The following is a 25,899-nucleotide window of genomic DNA, read 5'->3' as shown; positions in this document are numbered from 1 at the left end:
ATCCTTGAAAGGTCGTCTCATCAAGCATCAGGATAGAAATCTAAAATGAGTGATAGCCCAACATTTTTCTACGTACAGCTGTGATTCAGTGTTGAGATGATATAAGAGCCTCAAATGTATTCATCCAAAATCTATTGATATTAAATAAAGTGGAAATGAGCCCTTTAGTGGCAATGACTGCAACCAGTTAGCCCAGAACCAAAGGAAGAGCTCCACCCTATCTTTCGTAGTTACTCACAGTCTCTCACATTGCTGTCGAGAAATTTTAGCCCACTTTTTTAAGAACTGCTTTAACACAGCAACTTTTCTGTGGCTTTGAGCATGAACTGTTCATAACTACTGCAGTAAACATCTCAGCTGGGGTTCGGTCTGAACACGTGCAGCAGTTCTTCAGTTGACTGCTACATTCTGCTGTGCACAGCCTGATCCCACATATAAACGGTGACATCTCCTAGAATCTGTTCCACTTCAACATGTCATCTAAAATGGGACTTTCCCAGGTGACATAGGTTCAGCATTTAAAGATGTTGAAACAATACTGTACAGTTGAAAAAAAGCATTCTGCACATTCCAGGAAAGTTTATGTCCTCTGCTGCCAGCCTGAGGCATGATAACATTTGGACACCTGCCCAGAGATAGTGGGATAAACACTAAAATGTTAATGTGTCAGATATCATTCTGATTCCATGTATTGCCCTTGAACTGAAAATGTCACTTCATCACTTTCTTAAATTCATTCACACTTCTACAACTATGTCAGCAGTTGAATATATAAAGTATCTCCCATAAATATGGCCTCATCTATTTATGTGAACAATTCTGACATTGAAGAGGCAGGAAGACACTTTCGCTGCAGGGATATAGTATGTATTTTGGCTGGAAGATGTGAGCCAGAGGCCTCCAGGTACTATTACTACAAAGCCAACTTCCTCCATCAGACATACACCCCCACAGATGAGTCATACATCTACTCTTTTCAAAGGCAGAGCAGCAAGGTCCTAACTAAAAATAAGATGCACAGGTCAAAAGACAGTTACTGTCAAAAAATGTTTTACTTGATTAAGTGACTAACAAACATGTATGCTACACTAATTCAATTTTCACCAATACAAGAGGCAGCCAATAGACCAATTCAGACTTCAGACTACAATATTTCACATTAACACCACTATACGGACATGTACACAAAACATTTCATAAATAGCATGATCGAAAGAATTACACAGAATACTGTTTAATATGTAGCTATGGGTTGGATTTTTTTTTAATCACAATTAAATTGTGCTATAGAGTCTGTGATGGACAGAACCAGCAAAGTATTTAAAAACATCAGAGGTTGGGGCTTATGGTCACCCTCAGTGGAGTGATGCCTCCCAGCCATTCATCCATAGAAACCCAACAACTGGTTGGCTCCACAGCCTTGACATTCATATTCAGGACAGAGGATTAAGCATACCTGAACTCGGGCTGATTTTCTGCAGACATGGACCCCATTAAATTTGAGTCAGTTGGCAGACTGTGCGGTGCAGTCACATTTCTTCCCCTATGAGCTCTGTTCAGACGCAACACAAACATCTCCCTAACACGGCCTCATCAGTAACCTATCAGAACATATCCATTTGAGAGGATACTAAAACAAACTAATACTGTGTGAACCATAACCATAATGACAAATAGCTAGATACAATTGTTTCAGGCAATTAATGATATGAATTACTAATGCCTGATAACAGGGTATCACAAGACTGTCATTTTTGGTCTCCCCTTAAATGTTTCCAGAATCTTATCATCCAAATCACCCGGGGCTGGAATAAATTTCAGCATAGGTTTCAAAAGCGCTCATTCGTAAACACCGACATTTTGAATTTGGGACAAAACTGCCTCTATATAGATAGATTTCTTTCACTTACCAGCACTCCGGAGTAGATTGTTACCTTTGGACTGTAGCATTACAAAGGCTTGGAGTACAGCAGAAACACTGCAATAATGCCTTGTGGATACCGACTACATTTCAAACTAATAGAGTAAAGGGGTCTCTTGATTTGACAAACGTCTGAAGACTAAGTAAAGAACTAGAGATTCCTTATGGAACAAACATTTTACACATCAGAAAAGTCCTGAATTATTTATTATGTATAACATTTCTAAAAAAACAAGCCTGTTACATAGAACCTAATACATTTTCAAGTGAGAAAATAATTCCTTAATTTGATCATCTGATTGATCAGCTTGTTAGTGCATTTCAGCCCTCATAATTAGAAAATGTAAGGCAGTTCACAGTAAAGTGAATTTTCCAGTGCCCTCTAAGAGTCTGACAGATAAGAGTGATGTGTAATTTAAAATTGGTACAAAGAAAGAACGAAGGACATTTAAAAAGACTTTGAAAATGACTAACACGGACAAAAACACACAAAAGGAACAGATGGAAGGACTACCTCATAGCAGAGGCTAAGGGTTTAAATTAGTTCCACACAAACTTGCTGTTCCCAACCTAAGACTCTTCTCTGATGGGGGTACATGCAGAAAAAAAGCTGTTCTGGAAGCTAGTAAGGACTCGTTTCTTTTTCTTCAAGAAGCTGGCCGTGTTCCGCTCGTCGTCTTCATCCTCCTCCTCCTCTTCCTCAGCGACAGAGACAGTCTTCCTCACAAGCTATAAGAACACAAGAAGACCTTAATTTCAGCAGATAAATGAAATGATCTGAAACCACTGATACCTAAAGTCTAGACTAATACCAGCACATCGGATTTAGTTTCATTTTCTTGTCCTAATTTGCCACCATTTCTGCCTCTTTACTTTGTGGTGGCCATTTAGCGAGCCACCAACCTGCCCTGCCCGCTGCGTCGCTGCCAGGACGTCACAAAGGCTTCGCGACGACCTAAACAGCACGTCTACGAGTACGAGGACGTCACTCGTTTCGGTCAAAACCCTGTTATCGATGGTAAGGAGACGTTGCCTACCTTAGTAGGAGTGACACAGGGCGGTTTAAAAAACGTGGCATCCCCGGGACTAATGGCTGTAGGATCTTCAGGAATAGAAACCGAGTCCTTGGACCCATCATCATCATGGAACACGCTGGAGTCCTGTTTTTTTAGGAAGGGGACATCGTGGTTAATTAAACTCTTCCCCTGTTAAATGAACCATGGTGTACAAGTCTTAACAACGAGGAATTTCCACTCACTATACTAGACTTTTGGCTGTCCATGTTGCGACATTTCTCCTGGTCACACTGGCAGTTCTCCCCACAGGTCATCTTTCCCTTACGGCATCGACACAGCTTGTTGCCACAGCGACCCTTACAAGCACACTGACAGGACAGAAATACACCGTCAACAACACCACAAATGCCTGACGATTGTGATATGACCATCAGTAATGCCAACAACTTAAATACTTCATAATAAACCGGCTGGATTTGAACACGGATTGGCTAACAAGAACAGCTCTTTCCCATGGTACATTGGCCATATGCCACACCACATTGCGCCTTATTGCTTAAGTATACATCTGGTATTTTCCAGTTCTAATTGCGTTAGTAGCCATTCTGTGTTATATTGGCAATAAACCACAGGTAAGTGCTGTGTCCAGTCACGCCTCAATGTAATGTGTCTAAAAACAGTCCTTAGATGTGGTATATAGACCATACACCACACCACTTGTGCCTTGTTGCTTAAAAATACACATCAGGTCCAAGTCTCACCCCTGTTGCCTTGGGTTTCTTGACATTGGAGTGTTTTCTGTTATGGCCTTTGTCATTCTTCTCAGGACACCAGTCGTCCTCCTCGTCCTCCTGGTCTGACTCAGAGGCAGACTCGATTTCTTCCATATCGATCTTCAGAGGAGCCCTGGCTGTAGTGAACCGCCGGCCTTTAGGCTGTAGAAGGTAGCAAACTCCAGTAGTGAACTGGGACATCCTCTCAGCACTGGCTTAGAGCACCCTGGAAAACTATTTGCCCCATCATAATCTTTGGCATATTTCTGAACATAAAAGTGATCCTGAGCTAACAAAACATGTATTTGAAAGAGCTTAAGCAACACCCAATAATTCCCCAACTATGACATTACCACCAACATGCTTGACCATTGGTATGAGGTTTTAACTATAGAATGCAGCATTTGGTTTTCCACCAGATATAACAGAGCCCGTTTCAGCCAAAGTGTCACTTTCGACTCCTGTCCATTCAACATTGTTCCAGAACTCAAGGAACATCAAGGTGTTTTTTGGCAAACTTGTTCTTTTTTGTGAGCAGTGTACTAACACTTCGGTCATGATCACAGATCGTGGATATTTTTCAAGATTACTTTGTGCCTAGTTTGGGTGCGATTTTGTCCTAAACAGGGCCTTAGAAATGGCTTTGGAATAGGGGTGTAACGATCCATCTACTACATCGATGTATCGATTTATATTCCTATGATCCAACTACATCGATCTGTGCTCAACAAGTTTGGCCTTCCGGACGACATATATCGATCTAACATCGTTTTAAAATGTAATCAATCGATTTTATCGATACTAGGAAATAACCCATTGGACTTTATAGGAATGTTTTTTCTTAGAACTTTTAATGTTAAAAGCGATAAACGTTACTCGATTCAGTCTACCTATCCGTGACGTCATCGCCCCGGGCCAGCAGCAGCGTAAAGACAACAAAACATAGCATGGCAGATGGCAGAGGAGAAGCAGACGAGCGAGAAATTATCAAGCCACCATTGCGGTCCAGTGTGTGGAAAGTGTTGGTTGTACTTCATTCTTGATATTAATACTGTATTTGTATTATTTCTATGTTGATAAACAACAGCAAAAGTAGGAGGTAAACCTACTGTTAATTCAACCTGAAGAAATGTTGCATTTTATTTTTGATATTAATATAGTAGTATTTTTATGTTGAAAAACAAAAGCAGAAGTAGCAGGTAAACCTACTGTTGAAATGTTGGTTGCACTTACTGTACTTATTGAAAGTGTATTGATTATTGAAAATGAGAGCAGAACATTTTAACTTCCTGTTAATTCAACCTAGTGTTGGTTGCACTTTATTCAAATGAAATGGGAATGCATTTGCCATTAATTGTAGTTTACTTGTTTGTTTATATCCATAGTTAATTGATACCTGATTCAACAGGAATCTAGGAAACTTCACCTGCACTGTCCAGTATGCAGGTATTTATTTCAGTCACACTGGTTGAATTTTTGGCTAAAAAGTTACTGAATCGATTTCAAGTCACTGAATCGTTTCGGACCGTATCGTTCTAAATGAACCAATATCGGCCTTGAATCGTATCAACAACCACGAATCGTGATACAAATCAAATCGTTGTTAAAATGAATCATTACACCCCTACTTTGTAACCCTTTTCATACTGATGTACATGAAAACCTAAATTGAACTAAATTGAAACCATGAATGTATTGTGATTGGGGCTATATGTACCTCTACAATCGGTGTGCTGATAACATTTGTTCGACGATTAAGGACAAAGTCACTTTGATTTATATTTGGCAGGGCTTGCCCAAATCAGGCTTGGTAGTTAACCAAAAAAAGGTGGCACTTATTATCCTTTTCTTGAACGTTTTTGGTACACACTCTTCATTGGAATGACACCCACCACCATGTCAATGCTAGCACCACGCTGTACAGTCAGTCCCATTCACATCCCAGCTAACTCAGTAGTCTCACTGGGCTTTTCCGTTGCCTACCTTTGGGGGTTTATACTCAAAGGAGTCATCTGGGGACTGAGTGGTGGCTGGCGGGTGGTTGAGCCTTTTCCCGCTGGCCAACTGGAGAAGTGTCAGTTTCTGGGAACAGAGAATAAGCTGTGAGCATTCTGCCAAGTCACTGGCCCTTGCTACAACTCTCTCCATCTCTGGAGAGCAGATGAGACTAAACCAGTCTTTAAAGGTTCCACGCTGCATGACCACAAAAGTCCACTGCATGTGTGTCTACCACCATGGACATCAGTACTCTATTGCAAGGACCTCTCTACAAGGCCTCCTGTAAGTCTAAACTGCCCCTCCATTATTTACACGTTTGATTAACATATTCATGTTTCCAGAAGTTAATGATTTACAGTTTTCAGCCACAGGGGTGAGAATATGCTACATAAAACAGGAAGTTATGAGCATCAAACAGTAAAACAGTATGTACCATTATGTTCAAATAAAACTCAAGTTGCGTAATATGGAGATCAACAAATAGTAAACCGTAATGTTAGATGAACACATTTGTTCGGATCCTTTCCAGTTACCTTTAACATGTATAGTATGCAGTTACCTGTTTGTATTGTTCGTTTTCCTCCATTAGCCTCTGGTTCTGCTCATTCAATTCCCGCATCTTGTCAATCTCATCCTCCTGTGGACAGACATTTAGAGAGGCTAACAGACTTGTATTCAACCTGATCAATTAACGGACCGGGCGGGCAGGGTCGACGACAAGAATAGCCCAGGATTGACAGCAGCGAGGCTTTGGAACTACAGGTCCGAATTGCTGGAAATTAATAACAAGCTTCTGTTTATCATGCTAGATGAAAGCGGTTTCAATTATTCTGAATATTATATACTGCTCAATAAAATTACAGGAACACGTAATCACAGTATAACACCAGGTCAAATAAACTTCAGGGATACCAATCTGTCCAGTTAGGAAGCATAGGGAATTGTGAATCTATGTCACCTGTTTTGGTGGAAATGAAGGTGACAACAGGTGGGTAACAGCAAGACAGCCCTTAATAAGGGAATGGTTTTGCAGATGGTGGCCACAGGCAATTGCTCTCTCCTTGTCCTTCCTGACTGATTCCTCTCATAGTTTTGCTTTTGCAAGTGTCCTTGTCTCTACAGGTAGCATGAAGCGATACCTGCAGCCCTTTCAGGTTGCACAGGCAGTCCAGCTCCTGGCGTCGCAAGGTTTGCTGTGTCTCCTAGTACAGTCACAAGAGCAGGGAGGAGATACCAGGAGACGGGCTGTTACACAAGGAGAGCTGGACAGGGTTGTAAAAGGGCATCAAAACAGCAGCAGGACCAGGATCTGCTCCTTTGTGTGAGGAAAAACAGGAGGAGCACTGCCAGAGCCCTACAAAATGACCTCCAGCAGGCTACGGGTGTGCATGTTCCTGACAACTGTTCCTGAACTTTCAGAAACAGACTCCATGAGGGTGGCAGGAGGGCCCGATGTCCTCCAACATGACCGGTGCTCATAGACCAGCACCATGCAGCTCAACTGGCATTCGCCAGAGAACACAGAATTTGGCAGGTCCACCATTGGCGCTGCATTCTCTTCACAGATGAGAGCAGTTTCACACAGAACACGTGACAGACATGAGTCTGGAAATACCCAGATGAACGTTATGCTGCCTGCAACATCATCCAGCATCACCAGTTTGACGGTGGGTCAGTGATGGTCTGGGGAGGCATATTTTTGGAGGGTTGCACAGACCTCCATGTGCTAGCCAACGTTACCCTGACTGCTGTTTGGTACCGGGATGAATTCCTCAGACCCATCGTCAGACCTTCCGCTGGTGCAGTGGGCCCTGGGTTCCTCCTGGTGCAGGACTATGCCCGTCCTCATGTGGCCAGAGTGTGTAGGCAGTTCCTGGATGACAAAGGCATTGACGCCATTGACTGGCCTTCACGTTCCCCAGACCTGAATCCAATTGAGAACCTCTGGGAGCTTACGTATCAGTGCATCTGAAGCTGCCTAGCAGAAGCTCACTGATGCCCTGATCCAGGTCTGGGAGGAGATCCCCCAGGACACCATCCACCGTCTCATCAGGAGCATGCCCAGACATTGTCAGGAGTGCATACAAGAACGTGGGGGCCTTACACACTACTGAGTCACATTATGAGTTGCCGTGATGAAATTCACAAAAGTTGGTACAGCCTCTGATTTCAATTGTTTACTTAGTTTTTCTGTGTGAGTTTGAATCCAGCCCATAATCGGTTGGATATTTTAGTTTCCATTGACTGTTATGTCATTTTGTTCTCAACAAATTACACAATGTACAGTAAAGATTGTGATCTTTAATATATTTCCTTCATCGAGACCTGATCTGTGATTTAAGTGTTCCCGTCATTTATTTGAGCAGTGTACATTCTCTGCCTATATCTTTGACGTGGGAAAACAAGCAGCAATAGTAAGATTTTACCATGGTGGGCGTGGCTATGATAAGTGAAAGCTAATCTCCACCCCAGCAAACTGACCAGGGCGGACAAACGGACAGAACCGTGGGACATGCCTGGAATTTGAGGCGCTGCAGAAGCTCCCTCTCTCTTTTTGAAGTCTCCTCCTCCTGCATTTTCTCCTTCGGCTTGCTCTGCAGCTGGCCCAGGAGGTACAGGACCTTCTCTTGGTGGCTCTGCTCCAACTCCACCAGGTGGTGCTGGTGCTCCATGTCCATAGTGGACATCAGCTTCCTCTCGTCACACAGAGTCTTCTGCAGGTCCAGCACATTGCTCTTCTCTTGCTTCAGCTCACTCTCCAGCTTGGAACTGGCTGTTTTGGCAGACACCAGCTGTGGAAGCATTGGCCTTGTTGGTTCTCATGCATTATACAATTAAACAAGGGCTTACTGGGTAGGATAAAAGGCAGAAAACAACATGCAACAAGACATACAGAATCTGGATTTGAGAGACTCAAAATGTTGCAGTTCAACGCATAAGCGCGTAGCTCACCTCTGACATGAGGACCTTGAGAGCACACTTGGCCTCCACTAATGTAGTGATGTTGTCCCAACGCTGCTTCAACCGTCCCTCATTGTCTGCATCCAGAACCTTCTGCTGAAGGTCAGCTATCTGGGCACTCCTAAGAAAACAATGGAATCATATGGCAGTGTTGGTCCAAACACACAAGTGGGCATTCACGTCATTCAAAGAACAGATAAGAACTCACAACTAGCAGCGATCACAACACTCCGTCAACAGAATATAACAACGAACAAAAAGCAAACACGTAGGCTTTAGAAAGTCTGAAAAACACAGCAGCAACTCTCCAGGTCAGAAAATGGTCAGGAAGCCCCAACGATAAACAGAAAAAACCTGCACAATGGTAGTGGAAGAAGCCGGGTAGCTGCAGTCATGAAAACCTCTGAATTGCTTTAACAGTAAGTCAATGTATTTGCTTAGGAGATAACGGGAAAGGACAGTCAGTCTCACCGTAGATGGATCTCTGTCTCCAGGTTGTCCACCTGTTTGCTGAGAGACGCTTCCAGCTCTCCCCGACTCTCCAGCTCAGAGATGATGAGGGTCCGACGCTGTGGAAGAATGGGGTGGGGGGGTGGTGGTGGTGGGGTTCATATTAACAACTGTAGGGGAACAGAGGCAATTGCTGTTCAGTTAAAGCGGATTCCAGCGAATCTCTCCGAGAGGGGTCTCCACTCACCCGGACTTTGGCAGCGGGCTTCACCCCTGCCTCCATCTGCTGTTTGAGCTGGGAGATCTCCTCCGCCAGGATTTTACGGTCCTCCAGCAGATCCTGCAGGTGGCGCCGCGCCTCCCCTGTGCTCACCAGCACCTCCACCTCGTTCAGGAGCCACGCCTGTCCCCCACGAACACAAACATCATTAGCACAGGTCGGATGTAGGTCACATATAACACACCAACCCTCATGCAGGCAGGATTTCCGCTACAGACTAAAAACGTGTCACTTCGAAGGTGATTCTTTGATTCATCTCCATGAAATACAAATGACTAAAGCAGAATCAAACAAAAGGTCAGCAGACCTTCACTCTTCCAGCAGCTCCCTCCATCCCTCTGTTCTGGACATCCTTCCGTTTCTCGGCCACCTCACTCCTCTTCTGCAGGGCGTCCTTAAGACGCTTGTTGGCTGCAGCGGCCTGCGTGAGAACACCAGCAGAATGAGAATAAGCCTTCACTGCTCTCTAGCTAAAAACCTACTCTTGAATTAATTAACACCAAACACTTACTGCCGGATTGGTTTTGCAGACAAACACATCAAAATGCATGTTATGACAGAGCTAGACCTCACCTCCTCAGTTTTACGACGAAGGACATTTGCCTGTTTCTGGAAGTCACTCTCAAGCTTCACCATCTGGAACTGCCTTTTACGATCCTGAATGAGGGGAGAAATGGGTTTCATTTGAAAGAGGAATAAACACATGGAAACAAAATCAGCAAACCGTATGTACAGAATACACAAGCGCACGCACCTTCTCCTTGAGCTGAAGAACCTCCTTGTCTTTCTTGTTCTTCCACACTCGGAACTTCTCAGAGTCCTCCTTCATCTGCCTCATCAGTTGCACACGCTGGCTCTTCATAGCCTACAAGACAAAGACAAGCACCATCAACAACCGTGTCTTACAATACCATCCTTAGGCCAGTTGGAGATTAAGACAACAGTTGAATGATCAAATCCATCAGCCGAATCTCTCGATGTCCGTAAAAGACCAGTGCTGATCAGGTGAGTCCCTGGCATATCGCCGGCATACAGCACAGCCGCAGAGTGGAGATGGAGACAGACACTGTCATACCTGAATCTCATGGTTGAGCTTGGCCACGTTGCGGACCGAGGACTCTTTGAGCTTGAGGAGCTTGGACTGCTCCTGGAGCTTCTTCTTCATGTCGGTGAGTTGACCCTCCAGCTCCTGCAGACGCTTCCTCCTCTGCTCACTCAGCCTGGAGGAGAGATGGACAGAGAGTGAAGACAGGGACACGACTGCTGAGCAAAACAGGAAGGACAGGGACACGCCTGCATTCTAGGAGCAGATGAATGGAACCACTAAATAGCATAGTGCTCACAAACCAAGCTCGTGGCTCTAAAAGGAAACTCTTAACATATAACCATCACATCAGTTCAACACAGCAGCCTGTTTATTCGGTACACCACCATAGGGAAAGTTCTACACGGCTATATTATTGTGCCCCCCTCCGCCCCCGATTGCCCCTGTCCATCCAGTCATGCTTTTGACAACTAGCGATATGAAAATGGCTTTATAAAAATAAATTGGATTGACCCAAATCAAGGGTTTCACCCATTCTAATGTTAATTTGAAAGATAAATGGATGTCTTAATGTCTGTCTGCTTTATGATGCAAGATGAGGCCCTGTGACTCACTGTCTGGGGAGGTACCCGAATAAAGTGGACAGGCTAAACATAAAAACGCTGCAATATTTTAGGTTTAACGGCACAAAGAAGTCCAGGACTTTACTTAGCCTGATTGACGTCCTTCTTGGCAGAGTGGAGAGCCAGGATCAGGTCTTCTTTCTCCTTCTGCAAAGTGCCCACTGACATCTGCAGGCTTGTGATGTTGTTCTGGAGGGGAACAGTTAGTCAATCATAAGTTAACTCTGCTCCGACATTTCTGTTTAAAGCAGCCAGTCAAAAACAAGAATCTAATTCTTCAGCACCAGCCCTGTGAAACAGCCATAAGTCAGCCAACCCATATCCCCTGCCCTTCAACTGTCAGTCATCTCCAATCCTACCTGGTGCTCTGTCTGCATTGGCTCCAGGTGGCTGTCGTTCTGGCACATCTTCCTGACAAACTCCTCCTTTAGAGCCAGGACTTTGTTGAGCTCAATCAGCTCCTTTGACATCTGGGCTTGGCGCAGGGCATGCTGGGTAGTAAAGCCCTCTGAGTCCTTGTCAATAACAGCCTGCGTATGTTGGGGAAAAGGATGTACGGTAACAAAATATACCAGTTTCCTAAAGCTCTAACAACATGAACAAATGTGCCGAATAAATAAAAAATGTAACAAAAAATTCCTCGAGCAAGGCACTTCAATTCTGCCTTCAATCACACGGTACAAGAGCTTAATGACAAAAATAAAACTAAACTCACTGAAGGAGAGTTAGTGGTCGGGGTGTCGTCGCTGCAGGAGGCATTAGGGCTTCCCTCTCCTTCAGCCCCACAGTCTGCAGCCAACGCCTCAATGGTGGCTGCCAGACCGGCACTCTCATCCTGCAGAAATGAGAGGTCCCAGATTATTACCGGGAGGCAGACGAGCTCCTCCTTTTTACACTGAACATGGGCTTCAGCCATTCGAATGATCAAACATGCCACGTGTGTAATTACACTGAGATGAACTTGTGTGGTTTATTATGTTAGTGTCATCCCACTCCAGCCCTGAATTCACAAATGGATCTGTGAGCCAAAACAATGACTGGTGTCAAGAAGTAAATGGAGCCAACTGATTGAAAGGAGGTAAAGCTATGAGCATCTTCTAATTTATGTACACATTTCCTCCTGTCTTGACTGTGTGAAACAGGGGAAATTCACTTTTACGCCAATTTTTTTTTTTTAAATAAAAAGCCCAAGGTGGATCAAGAAATGTGTTGCAGGACATCCCTATCACCTGGTGTAATTAGCACAGTGCTAATGTGCCAGGTTTTCTGATGGGATCGGCTACAATGTAGCGTTCTAACGCTGGAGAGGCTGATCAGCATCTTGTGTCTGAGAACCGTTTTCTAATGTGTGCAGGTACGGTGCCCCTGAAGGGCCAAACGTCAGCGCCATTAGAATGGTTCATCACAGTGCCCTCATCAGATATTACCTGGAGATGCATGATAACCTGCTGCAGATTCTGGATGACTTCCACATTCTCCTTCAGCTCCTGGTCCTCCAGAGTCTCCATGACCTTCTGCAGGTCCACTTTACAGCTGGAAGACAAGTGTTGTGTTGTCAAACGTCATACGTGCGCCACAACATTTGGTAAATCAAGGTGAAACGCGTAAGGGGCGGGACATACGCTGCGTGCTGCTTCAACTCCTCCAGTTTGCTCTGCAGCTTCTCGTTGGCTAGCTCGGCCTGTGCGCAGGGTGAGAAAGAGGCACGACGCGTGTGAAGATTACAGCAACACCCAATACGTTCAACGGGCGAACAACTAAGGACGTGGTCAGGCAGCGTCGCTGGGAGGTGACTCACCATGATGACCTTCTCGATCATCAGGGTCGTCTGGCCCGCAGCCTCGCTCAGGGCACGGCTCAGCTTGTTGTTCTCCTCCTGCAGGGCACGCGTCCTCTCCAGGATCTTGGACACATTCTCCACCGGCTCAGGCCTGATCAGAGAAGACACGGTCAGTAAGGGCCCGGTTTGGATTGCCAGTCTGCCAGCCATACGTTTACAGGGTCGGGAACATTTGTTGTAGTTACCCAGAAAGCACTGGGGCCACACCCCCCCGTGCATGCAGAAGCATCACCTGTAGCTCCTGGACCTGTAACCAAGAGACACTTCAATTAAAACCACGGGCACGGCCCATACATGTTAGGAAAGCGCTCATCTCTTCATGGTGTTCCTAAAAAAAAGTGTGCTATAAATGTGACTGAAGCGTAAGACTCAAGGCTGAATTACTGTGCTGTCGCTCATCACAAAGAGCATCTCAGATCCTTCACACATTGTTCAAAGACACTATCCAGACTGGTGAAAATTCACCATTTAGTCCTATTCTAGATGGCCGGGGTTACTTTGTCACCATTGGTAATCATGAATCTGATAGGGTGGCTATGACATGCGGAGTACCACAGGGATCAGTTCTCAGACTGCTTCTGTTCAATCTCTATATGCTACCTCTGGGCCAAATTACCATAGCTATGCCAATGATACTGAAATATATATGGCTCATGAACCGTATGACAAAAGTTCAATAGACTCTGTGTCACTGTATAGAGCACATAAATACCTGGATGAACCAAAATAGTTTACCATTAAACCAAAATAAAAAAACTGATGATTCTGTTTGGCAACAAAAATAAAAGAACAAGTAATAGTAAAGAGCTGGATTCTCAGGCCATTAAAACCAGGGATCAAGTGCGTAATCTTGGTGTTCTGATAGACCTCACATTTAACAGTCATATCAAAGCAGTCACCAAAATAGCATTCTATAATCTAAAAAATATAGCAAGAATCAAAAAGACCAAGAGACCAAGAGAAGCTCATCCATGCTTTTATCTCTAGTAGCGTTAACTACTGTAATGGCCTCTTAAACTGGACTCCCGAAAAAGACTGTAAAACAACTGCAGCTCATTCAGAATGCTGCTGTTAGAATGTTAACCAGGACCAAGAGAACACTTCTCTTCTAACGTGCCTATGATTGAGCACAAACTTAACCACACTGTTTAGCCTTATAGCTTCCTATGTTTTTATCGTTTTATGTTTTCTTATTGTTTTATCTTACGATGTATTCATTTGTTTTGATGTTTTCATTTGAGTATTTGCTTTTATGTTATTGTCCTTTCATATAGTTTTCTTTGTAAAGCACATTGAATTGGTTCAATGTATGAATTGTGCTATATAAATAAACTTGCTTGCTTGCTATTCCATTATCACTCACATAAAACAGCGGGCTAGTGCTACCAAGATTAATCACAATCAAAGACACCCGTCTGCCCAATATATTGTTTCATCTGAGACTAGCAGCCTCTCAATGCTAATGCCATAACAGTTTGCAATTCAACCATCTATTGCTATATGCTAACATACCTGGGCAATAACAACTGTACTACTGGCCTAAGGACAGAGTTTGCCTGTGTATCCCATTGCTGATAAGGGACTCGGATTATGAGAAGTTGAAGTCGTGTCATTAAATGAGCGGGAACAACACCATCCCTAATCCAATCACTGCAGCAGGCTCAATCTACACCCCGCCTGCTTCTCTGCAGACAGCCAATAGCAGCGGTCAACCCAGCACACAGGGTAACTCAGTAGGCGGGGGTCACTGTACCTGCTGCTTCAGGCGTTTCATTTCAGCAGCTTGAGGATCCACGTTGACCACTGGCTTGTTTTTGATCTTGCGAGCCCTGTCAGCGTACCGCAGCGTGTTCAGGGTCTCCTCGATGTTAGAGTCCGCAGGGCTGACACACGCAATCATCAATGTGTGACTGTTACCTCCCAATGAATCTGAAGGACAAAAATCAACAACGTGTCACTTAGTGAATATAAATATGCTGCTGATTTGATCGCAACTCTTAGAAGCATGCAGATTTCAGAGCAATATGTCTTTGTGTTGAATGCCTTGGGGTACACGACTTATGCGTCTCTTGACTTTTATTAAACATCCGACTCCCACAAGACCATGACACTACCATGTTAAGTCTCCATTGTGCTAAAACGGTCTACGGACGCCACTAGGGCCTGAATTCATCCAGCCCATGAAGCGCTCACCCTGCAGCAGGCGGGTCAGTTTGGAGTCCCTGTAGGGGACAAAGGATCCTTTCTTGCTTTCGTCACCGAGGGCACTGATCACATTCCCAAGAGAGAGCAGGCCTCGGTTGATGCTAATGCCTGGGGGACAGCAGAGAATAAATACGAATCAGCAGCCGATTTCCCAAAGGGTTCGAGTTAGACATGAACACTGTAAATCTATCATAAAGCTCTATATCTGAGAACAGTAATGGTCTATGATTAAGTGCAGTCTGGCCCAGGGGCATGAAGGTGACCAGTAGGCTTGTTACTGTCCACCCTTGCTGTCTTGCCAGGTGGGCTCTCATCGCCAATGGGATGCCCTCCCTCCAATGCCATTCGGGGGCAGAGTCACTGGCTTGTTGTTGTCGTCTTTCCCTGTTGCACTCTTGTGTAATTGGGCTGTACTCTGCTGGCAATACTTGGCCCTCATTCAGGGTGGTTGCGGTTGGTGGGTGCCCCTTTGCTTGGCAATGTGGGTGGATTGATTCCCTGCCTGTTGGGCCCTGTCCGGGGCCTCCCCCAGATAGGGCCACAGTGTCATTGGACACCCCTGTCTCAGCCCCAAGGTCTTACACTGCTATATTATTGTGCTGGGGGAGTAGGGTCAGTTCTCCTTCTCCATTATAAACCCTTGTAGATTTATAGTGGCCTTCAGCCAAGGAATGCATTTTCTAAATGTTCCCTGTCTCCTACCGTTTTAAACTTAGGAGGAAATGAGGTCCTGGCCCACACCTGAGGAGTACCTGGCTTGAAAGACCTGTTTCTGTCCCTGTCCAAAGTCCTCCTGGTTGTGTTGCAGATTGAGACGATAACTGACGATTTCAGCTGCCAGTGTGCTGACACCTCCCCCTTCCCAAGGTTGTCCCTGTCCTTGTCCATCTGGTCATGCTTCCGACCTGGACTAAGTTTAAATAGACTCTGGACTCAGCTCACATGCATTTATTATTATACTTTGTACTCTTAATATGTTCACCCGGCACATGCAGAAGAGGACTGGTCACCCCTCTGAGCCTGGGTCCTCTCTAGGTTTCTTCCAAAAGTCCTGCCTTCTTAGGAAGTTATTCCTAGCCATGGAAATTCAACACTACTGTTGTTTGCTCCTTGGGGTTTAAGGCCGGGTGTTTTGTAAAAGCACTGTGACAGCTGCTGTTATAAAAAGGGCTTTATAAATACATTTGAATGAGTAAGCAGTAACAGTTCTGGTGTTTGGAACAAATCTCCAAATTGCAGGTGTTGCAGGGGAAGACTTGCTCATCTTTTTTGGGGATATTTTTGGTCATGTAATGCCTTATTACAACCAGTAGGGATTTATGCAGCTGAATCAGAAGGCCAAATCAAAACCTATTCGGCAGCAGCGTGAGAACTGGAGGCCTTGTCCCCTGAACCACTCTACCGCATGAGGCCATGAGTTTCTCTTATTACAAAAGGGAGGTTGGATCTCTTTGCTCCAGTTTTGACATCATCTCACAATGTTACGGACCCAGAAGTTCATCCAGTATCTGGCCATTTATACAAGACTTTATGGTTACCCAAAGTCTGGTAGTTGGCTCACCTTCTTTCAGACGATCTCCCTCAGCTTTGGTCTTCTTCTGCCTCTCGGACCCAGCCAGATCCACCAGGTGGAGTTTTGACACCACATTCTCAGACCTGGAAGAACACATTTGGAATCAAAGGAAGAGATTAAGACAATTAATGAAAAGCAACATTACCATGAAAATTAGGAATCAGGTCAAATAGACAAAGCAAGACAGAAGACTGACTTGTCCACCCCCCTGCGTTGCTCCAGCGTGATGGTAAAGATGGCATGTGAACGAGAAGACGCAGCATTCATGGCGGTGGAGCCCACAGTACGGGCGGAGTTCCCCAGCTCCAAACAGCCCACCATCTCTTGGGCAGAGAAGACCTCTTTTTCAATGAGGCCAATGATCTAAGACAGGGAGGCAAAAGGAAAATAAGCTACAGCAAACTGCATCTCTCTGCCAGACAGTTACATTAAACTAGTGCTTTTAAGTCAAACAGAGACAACTTCAAAACGGTTCATTCACTTTTATGCCCTCCTTGGGGTCCTCCCGAATGTTGATGGCTGATGGTTTATCTTTAGATACCGACGGACAAAGGAGGTCTAAGATGTCTTCATTGTAGATCTGTGGCAAATAAAAAAAATCAGACACAAAGTTAGAAAAAAAACATGCCCAGGATACTTTTCTGTCCCAGTCATTGCACGTCTGCTATCCAAACTAAAGATAACACATGCAGGTGCACCTCAAAAAATTTTAATAATATGGAAGTTTTATTCAAAAAATTTTAACTTTTTTTCCCCGTAATTCAAATCAAAAAGTTACACTTTCATATATTCTAGGTTCATTACACAAAGAGATATTTCAAGCCTTTTTTGTTTTGATCTTAATGATTACAGCTTGCAGTTCATGGAAAACAAAAATCGAGTATCTCAAAATATTAGAATATAAAATGTATAGAGAAGAGCTCTAAATCAGCTAATTAACTCAAAACACCTGCACAGGTTTCACAAGTATGTTAATTTATGCACTCAATACTTGATCGGGGCTCCTTCTGCACAAATTACTGCATCAATGCGGTGAGACATGGAGGAAATCAGCCTGTGGCACTCCTGATGTGTTATGGATGCCCTGGTTTCTTTGATAGCGGCCTTCAGCTTGTCTGTGTTGTTGGGTCTGAAACCAATAGATTCTTTATCGGATTCAGGTCAGGCGAGTTGGCTGGCCAATCAAGCACAGTAATACCATGGGCAACAAACCAGTTACCAGTCGTTTTGGCACTGGGGGCAGGTGTCAAGTCCTGTTGGAATAGAAAATCAGCATCTCCATAAAGCTTCTCAGCCGATGGAAACATAAAGTGCTCTAAAATCTGCTGGTAGAAGGCTGCATTGACTCTGGACTTGATAAAACACAGTGGACCAACACCAGCAGATGACATGGCCCCCCAAATCATCATACTGTGGAAACTTCAAGCAACTTGGATTCTGTGCCTCTCTTCCTCCAAACTCTGGGACCTAGATTTCCAAATGAAATGCAACATGAACTTTCATCTGAAGAGAGGACTTGGGACCATTGAGCAATGGCCCAGTTCTTTTTCTCCTTTGCCCAGGTAAGACACTTCTGACGTTGTCTCTGGTTCAGGACTGGCTTGACACTAGGAACGCAACACTTGTAGTCCATTTCCTGGACATGTCTGGGCGTGGTGGCTCTTGATGCACGGACTCCAGCTACAGTCCACTTCTTGATAAGATCCCCCAAGTTCTTGAATTGGCTTTGCTTGACAATCCTCTCAAGGCTGCGGTCATCCCTGTTGCTTGCGCACCTTTTCCTACCACACTTTTCCCTTCCAGTCAACATTCCATGAATGCTTTGATACAGCACTGCAAACAACCAGCCCCTTCAGCAATGACTTCTGTGGCTTACCCTCCTCGTGGAGGGTGTCAATGAGTGTCTTCTGGACAATGTCAAGTCAGTCTTCCCCATAAATTGTGGTTGTGTGTACTGAAGGCTTAGGGATTTAATTCGCTGATTAGAGCTCTTCTCAGGTCAACATTTCTGTATTGTACATTTTTCATTCTAATATATTGAGATACTAGATTTTTGATTTCCATGAGCTGTAAGCCGTAATAAAAAATAATATAAAAGGAATGGTGTACTAATAGTACTAATATTAGCTAATCTGGCTTCAAAACAAGAATTGTCCTGACAGTCGGATAAAGCACTGTTCTGATATCTGAGCAATCTATTAAGCATGTATCCGCTGCGTTTTTCTCTCATCATACTGGGTCCCTCTAGTCCAATACATGTGCAGCTTTCAGCAGGAAATGACAACGTGATGTGTAACAATTGTAAACAAGAGGTAATATGGTCCCCTCTATAGGATGTTTCTAGGGTAAATTACCCAAAATGCTCCATCATTACATTTTCAGTAAACATTTAGCCATTTCATTTGTCACAAAACCCCACCTGTGAAGACTTTTTGGGTGGATGGCCCTGAAGGAACACTATAAGAATCCTTCATAGCATCGTGTTTGTCAAACCACTGCCTTGTTTTATGACAGTCAACCATTATAATTTATGCATATAGGTTTCCACACACCTCCAGGTAAGACACTGACAAAGAGAATTCACAGTCTGTACGCTTCTCCATTTCCTGGAAGATCCATTTGACCACCCGGGGGATGACGCCCACAGTGGGCTCGTTCTCCTGGGCTGACGTATAGGTTCCGCCCATTGAAAAGGTCTTCCCTGAACCCGTCTGTCCATATGCAAGCACAGTAGCATGATAGCCTGAAAAGAGGCAGACACATTATTGTCGCTGCCGTTTAGCGAGGACCCTTTCCTCCAATGACCAATTGCACAAAACTGCGGCAAAACAGTGGTCCAATGCTTGGCAACCAGATGACATCACTCCATGACAACATTCATATAGGCAGAGCCACCGATGCCTTTTGAAAGGGCCCATCCACAACATTTTAAGATGTGAAGGGGGTTTTACTACATGTTAACCCTTGTTAAATACACAGTCATTTCACTTTTCAAAGTTTTTTTTGGGGGGCAGTCTTATGAAAGTAAAGTGTTGTGTTACTCTGTACCTTTGAAAAGACCACACAACAAAGGCAACACTGCACTGTTGAAGACTTCCTCTTGTTCACTTGCAGGATCATACACGTAATCGTATGTGAATGCCTTTTCAGTGCCAACAATCACCTGCAAATCAGGAATGTTAAAGACTAGAAGTGTGCTCCTTATGTACAGTACTGGATCAAATAAACATGAGACCAAGATGTCTTGCATATTGTTCTGCTGACCTGTGGCTCCCCTGGAACGAAAGTGAGACAAGTCTGGCAACCTTCATTGATTTCTTTGGTAACCAAAGGTCGACACCGCAGGGCAACCCTCACGGGAATCGACTTATCATCCTCCTTTGGCATGCTGTGAAATTAGTTAATTGACAGATGGATAAGAGGATTAGTAATGAGATCGATTAACTAAAAAATAAATAGTTTAACTAGTTAACTACTGTAATCCAATTTTAAATGTACTTTACGCTAACGTCATTCAAATTCATCGCAAATCAGCTGACAACCTGCAGTAGCTATCACAGCTAGTATGATTGTTTTGGAGTCACTTGGGCCAACGTCATCTAATTTCTAGCCTTATCCGCATACATAAATCTTCGCTGATCATTTCCTTATGCATGATTGTCAGCCAAACAAAATCGCTAACTAGTCAAGGACGGTAACGTATGTTATTTTTCCATGTAACATTTTCCTTTTCTATGTGCAACAGTAGCTTTCTAGCGAAGCGTAGGTTAGCAGGCTAAGTTGGCTAACAAATGACTCAAGCTTGCTAATCACCTCAAATTAAATGTAAAACAGTATAACAGACCATTTACATTTTAAAACATTAGTTAAAGAACCGCATGTAACCATGCGTCAGTTGTCGTTTTAGGAAAGTTAGACAACTCACTGGACGTTTGATTAGTCTTCTCCAAAAGGTAACTTCAGTCGGGTGTTTGTCATGGATCTCGTCGTGCCCGCCACTTTCAAATATTTAGCTCCGCCTCCACGCGTTTTGCGTGGCAGAGTGGTCACGTTGCAGAGTGGTTTCCCTTGTGTCAAAATAAAAGGCTTACCTACATGTGGTAGAATACATATATAATAGATAATAATAGATAAATAATAGCATTAATATTTCAAGATTTGAAAATCCGATTAAATAATAAAATTGGGCAAATGCTGTAAAATAGTTGACTACTCAGTGCTAATTTACAGATATTCCACAAGGGAAACAAGGCAACAGTCCATGTGTCTTATTTTTTTTCAGTGATTAAATGTACCCCATAATTGAACTTATTGTGAAATCACACAATTGTGTAGCAATGTGCAATAGCTATAAGCATTCTGTATTGGATTACACGTTTAGGCCTAGATTGTATTACAATACAATTAGATATCTCTTCAATGTTTTCGTTTTTCTGCACTTTTGCAAACTAGCACATTTCCTATAGTCAGAAAATAGTGACAATTAGCGAACAACACTCACCACGCATTCAACCACTAACGAATGTGTGGGGAGGTTTCTTGAAATGTCAAATCCAAAATAAATGTTGGCGCTGGGATTCAGAGGTCCATTCACACCGTTTCAGAAATACAAACGTTTCCACACCTCCAAGGAGGCGTGTCAATTTGGGGATATGATGGCTCTTGACACCAGGTGTAGCTACGTTCTCCAGTTAACCATCCACTGACGTATAAATTAACCGAAAGGGAGATTCTGTCCAGAATTAGCACAGCATTGTGGGTTTTGAAGTCGAATGGGTTCTACTTATTAACGGTGCATAGAGACAACCAGCTTTGCGTTGCCTTGTCTAAGTGACATTCTACCCGCTAGACCAAAATCCGTCAGTTTTCCTTAATGCTCAGATTCATAAAAACGAACGGCCGCTCTGCCATCAAGAATTGAACCTTATAATTTTGTGATGTTGCCATGAACATGACACATGAAGAGTGGTACAGCAGCTGTCATGTACACTCCTCAAAAAATTAAGGGAACCCTTAAATAACACATAAGGTCTCGATGAAGGAAATACATTAAAGATCAAAATATTTACTGTACATTGTGCAATTAGTTGAGAACAAAATGACATAAGTCAATTGAAACAAAAATCACCAAACAATTATGGGCTGGATTCAAACTCACACAGAAAATCTAAGTAAACAATTGAAATCCCAGGCTGTTCCAACTTGCGTGAATTTCATCACAGCAACTCATAATGTGACAGTAGACTGTACGGCCCCCACGTTCATGTATGCACTCCTGACAACGTCTGGGCATGCTCCTGATGAGACGGTGGATGGTGTCCTGTGGGATCTCCTCCCAGACCTGGATCAGGGCATCAGTGAGCTTCTGGACAGTCTGTGGTGCTACTTGGCAGCATCAGATGCACTGATACATAACGTCCCAGAGGTTCTCAATTGGATTCAGGTCTGGGGAACGTGAGGGCTAGTCAATGGCATCAATGCCTTTGTGATCTAAGAACTGCCTATATACTCTAGCCACATGATGCTGGGCATTGATCTGCACCAGGAGGAACCCAGGGCCCACTGCACCAGTGTAAAGTCTGACAATGGGTCTGAGGATTTCATCCCGGTAGCGAACAGCAGTCAGGATATCGTTGGCTAGCACGTCAAGGTCTGTGCAACCCTCCAATGATATGCCTCCCCAGACCATCACTGACCCACCACCAAATCCACCATGCTGGATGATGTTGCAGGCAGTGTAACATTCACCAGGGTATTTCCAGACTCTTTCATGTCTGTCACATGTGCTCAGAGTGAACCTGCTCTCATCTCTGAAGAGAACGGGGCACCAATGGCGGACCTGCCAATTCTGGTGTTCTCTGGCGAATGCCAATCGAGCTGCACCGATCTGGGCTGTGAGGACAGGAGGACACCACCCTCATGGAGTCTGTTTCTGACAGTTTGGTCAGAAACATGCACACCTGTAGTCCACTGCAGGTCATTTTGTAGGGCTCTGGCAGTGCCCCTCCTGTTCCTCCTTGCACAAAGGAGCAGATACCGGTCATGCTGCTGGGTTGATGCCCTCATTCAGGAAGGATGAGGAGAGAGCAATTGTCTGTGGCCACCACCTGCAAAACCATTCAATTTTTGGGGTTTGTCTTGTTGTTGCCTCTCCAGTGCACCTGTTGTCACTTTCATTTGCACCAAAACAGATGGCATTGATTCACAATCGCTTCTGCTTCCTAACTGGACAGATTGATATCCCTGAAGTTTAACTGACTTGATTATAATGTGATGACTGTGCTTTCCCTTTATTTTTTTGAGCAGTGTATATCATAGGAATTTGCTGTTTTAGATGGTTTACCAAGGCAACACAAATCAAGGAATGTAAGATTACAAATATATTTATTTTTAGATTATACATTATGAATGCCCTTTTGAAATATCCTAAATGCATACTGTATGTCTTGAACAACCATGTAATAAAATTCCTCAACTGGCCTAGGGGTAAACCTTCACCTTCATAACAACACACCAATGAATTGGCCTCATGAAATCGGACTCTTGTCTACTTATGATTTCCGTTTTCTATTTTCAGTATATAATTGTTTCTAAATAAATACAAGAATCCCCTGAACATTGTGGACTATGGTGTGGATACACCACTATACAAATGTTTGGCTTCTTAGAAATGTCCTTGTTTTTGAATTTTTTGTTGCTTTTTTAAAAGGGATCTTGAAGGAAGGCTATCACTCCATTTTGCAACGCCATGCCATAACCTGTCGATGGCAACTTGATTGGAGCCAATTTACTCCTAGAACAGAACAATTACCTAAAGCACAGGTCCAAACTATGTAAGAAGTGTTCAGGCAAGAAGCAGTCAGCTGGTATTCTGTCTAGAATGGAGTGGCCAACACAGTCACCAGATCTCAACCCTACTGAGCTGTTGGGGGAGCAGGTTGACTCTGTGGTACAGAAGTGCCCATCAGGCCAATCCAATTTTTGGGAAGCATGGGGTGAAATCTATTACCATAACAAATTGACAAGTAGAATGCCAAAGGTCTGGAAGGCTGTAATTGGTGCAAATGGAGGATTCTTTGACGGAAGTAAAGTTTGAAGGACACAATTATAATTGTCCTTTATAATTCCTAACCTTGTCAATGTCTATACATCCTATTCATTTTGCTATATTTCTGACTCAAACTCATTCCAAGTATGTTTTCATGGAAAACAATACATTTCATAATTGAGGACAATTACCTAAAAAGGTACCAGTACATTACAGCAGACATAGATCACTGTGTCCAAACCAAGTTTAAACTTGGACATTTATTACACAACAAATAACAACAAAAGACAGTCATACCCTTCCCTGTCCCATGTCCTCGTCAGTTGTTTTTCTTCTTCACGACATGAGCACAGTCATATTTCCCCCTGACCACAGTCAGCTTGACCCCAGGCAGGTCCTGTGTCCTGCCACCCTGCACCAACACAACGTTGTGCTCCTGGAGGTTGTGTCCCTCCCCAGGTATGAACACCACCGCCTCCTTCCCGTTACTCAAGCGGACTCTGGCACATTTACGGTTAGCCGAGTTCGGTTTCTTTGGTTTTCGTATCATCGTCTTCAGGACCACGGCTTTTAGCTGGGGGCGGCCGAATGTGGCGCTGATTTTCTTGGGAGGAGGTGGGGGCTTGCCCTGGCGATGCATCTGATTCAGTGTAGCCATAGTTCTGGAGAGGACAGGCCTCGACCATTGGGATGCAAACTGGGACACTGTATTAGGGTAGAAATATTCCATGAGAGACATTGACATTTCCATGTTTTTATTTTAATAATTCAGCTAAGAATTTAGAGTCCCTTTAAGGACAAAGAGAGTGGGAAAGATGGATGTGATTTGTTGTTGAAAGAGCAGTGGGCCAGATTCAAACTATGCCACACTAGCTTATGGAAAGCCAACTGATAATTACCTGTCCTCTGGATCATACCTGTATAAACATTGCTTAATAATTTGAATGTTTGGTTGTGAAGGCCAATTCATCAAAACAGTAACTTATTTCATGACTGGCTGGTAATTAACGATTTTAACTTCTGAAGGTATTTTATTCAATCCCTACAAAGCACAGCCAGAAGAGTACAGGCCGCTCCTCTTGGTTTCTTCCTAGAGTCTTCCCTTTCTAGGTTTCTCCTTAACAATGTGCTTCTACATCTGCATTGCTTGCTCTCTGAGATTTTAGGCTGGTTATCAGTATAACCAATGTGACAACAGCTGAAGTAAAAAGGACATTATAAAATATAATTGACTGATTGGACTTCATGACTTGGATATAATAGCTTAGTAACAAAGAGAAAATAATAGCAATCTGGGGGTTATTTCTTGGTTATCCTAATAAAGGCTTCGGGGGCTATCAACGATGCACCTTTACATCACAATAAGAGTCTATCCTTAATATTATAACATTACATGATGTTTTAATGTCCTACCACAACCTTAAACTGAGAGTGTTGGAACAATGGGTTAATCACTGCATATCTGCTGATTTCATCAGATCCTGCACATATTTAAGGATCCTGTTATTAGAGGCATCAAAGAAACTTCAAAGCATTATTGCTCCTCCACCTTAATTGACTGAGGTAATTGCTATCTTTTTAACAAGAGTCCAGATCAGAATCACATACATAACATATGCTGAAAACATCACTTGATAGAGGGCACCTTGAAATCCAGTTTACTTCAAAAATCGGGAACAACGTGTTTGGAGAAAAGTGCATCAATTCAAACGGAATACCGAAAGCGTTAGCCTGCAGATATAATCGGCAAGGGTAGAGCAACCAAGGACTAACTCAAGTGGATATAATCGGGTCAAAGTTTATATTCGTCATTTTTTCAATCAGGCAGGCTTGTTGACGTTACCTTGCATAAACGATGTCAAAACTGGTCTCAGACTGCATAATGACGCCATCCCTGCGAAAGAGCCAAATAGAGGTCTTAGCGTCTACATTCACACTGGTAACCTTGCGGCTCACCCGATTCACTCCACGGTAGACGAAAGGAAAATAATTCCGACGTATTTTCTAATCGTACCTGATTATTTTCAGCTTCTGTCCAAGGACACACAACTGATGTATGTTATCACTGTAAATAATTTTTAATATGAAAAATAAGAAATGTAATTATAAAATCATAAACACACTCAACGCGTTAGAGCGCCGGAAGTATTGTATTTTTTCTTCCGG

General features: G+C 43.6%; 2 protein-coding genes across 4 annotated transcripts; both read right to left on the bottom strand.

The window, feature by feature from the left end:
- Nucleotides 1-1,077: 1,077 nt before the first annotated feature.
- On the bottom strand, nucleotides 1,078-21,333 carry kif4 (kinesin family member 4). Of its 2 annotated transcripts, none has more exons than XM_010900545.5 (31): nucleotides 21,187-21,333; nucleotides 20,611-20,776; nucleotides 19,950-20,073; nucleotides 19,734-19,848; nucleotides 19,238-19,428; nucleotides 17,167-17,265; nucleotides 16,882-17,048; nucleotides 16,674-16,768; nucleotides 15,101-15,220; nucleotides 14,661-14,836; nucleotides 13,093-13,154; nucleotides 12,866-12,998; nucleotides 12,690-12,748; nucleotides 12,495-12,600; nucleotides 11,783-11,902; nucleotides 11,427-11,597; nucleotides 11,153-11,256; nucleotides 10,475-10,619; nucleotides 10,154-10,264; nucleotides 9,973-10,056; nucleotides 9,707-9,820; nucleotides 9,367-9,522; nucleotides 9,141-9,238; nucleotides 8,661-8,790; nucleotides 8,225-8,500; nucleotides 6,268-6,345; nucleotides 5,694-5,792; nucleotides 3,699-3,872; nucleotides 3,180-3,305; nucleotides 2,959-3,081; nucleotides 1,078-2,650 (listed from the first exon to the last, which is right to left on the bottom strand). In XM_010900545.5, exons 3-31 carry the CDS (start codon nucleotides 20,070-20,072, stop codon nucleotides 2,492-2,494), a joined length of 3,714 nt encoding a protein of 1,237 aa, XP_010898847.2. In that variant the 5' UTR covers nucleotide 20,073; nucleotides 20,611-20,776; nucleotides 21,187-21,333; the 3' UTR covers nucleotides 1,078-2,491. The 2 variants fall into 2 exon arrangements, with proteins under 2 accessions (XP_010898847.2, XP_010898848.2); XM_010900546.5 differs by having other exon boundaries at nucleotides 20,611-20,752.
- A 2,626-nt stretch (nucleotides 21,334-23,959) lies between these two features.
- On the bottom strand, nucleotides 23,960-25,899 carry mrps12 (mitochondrial ribosomal protein S12). 2 transcript variants are annotated; one of them, XM_010900541.4, is made up of 3 exons: nucleotides 25,748-25,899; nucleotides 25,577-25,627; nucleotides 23,960-24,438 (listed from the first exon to the last, which is right to left on the bottom strand). In XM_010900541.4, the coding sequence occupies exons 2-3, from the start codon at nucleotides 25,623-25,625 to the stop codon at nucleotides 24,053-24,055; spliced, it is 435 nt and encodes a 144-aa protein (XP_010898843.1). In that variant the 5' UTR covers nucleotides 25,626-25,627; nucleotides 25,748-25,899; the 3' UTR covers nucleotides 23,960-24,052. The 2 variants fall into 2 exon arrangements, with proteins under 2 accessions (XP_010898843.1, XP_010898844.1); XM_010900542.4 differs by lacking the exon at nucleotides 25,748-25,899 and having other exon boundaries at nucleotides 25,577-25,724.

The sequence above is a fragment of the Esox lucius genome, chromosome 7 (genome assembly GCF_011004845.1).
Source record: "Esox lucius isolate fEsoLuc1 chromosome 7, fEsoLuc1.pri, whole genome shotgun sequence".
In the NCBI taxonomy this organism is placed as follows: domain Eukaryota; kingdom Metazoa; phylum Chordata; class Actinopteri; order Esociformes; family Esocidae; genus Esox; species Esox lucius.
This window is presented reverse-complemented; position numbering and strand designations above follow the sequence as displayed.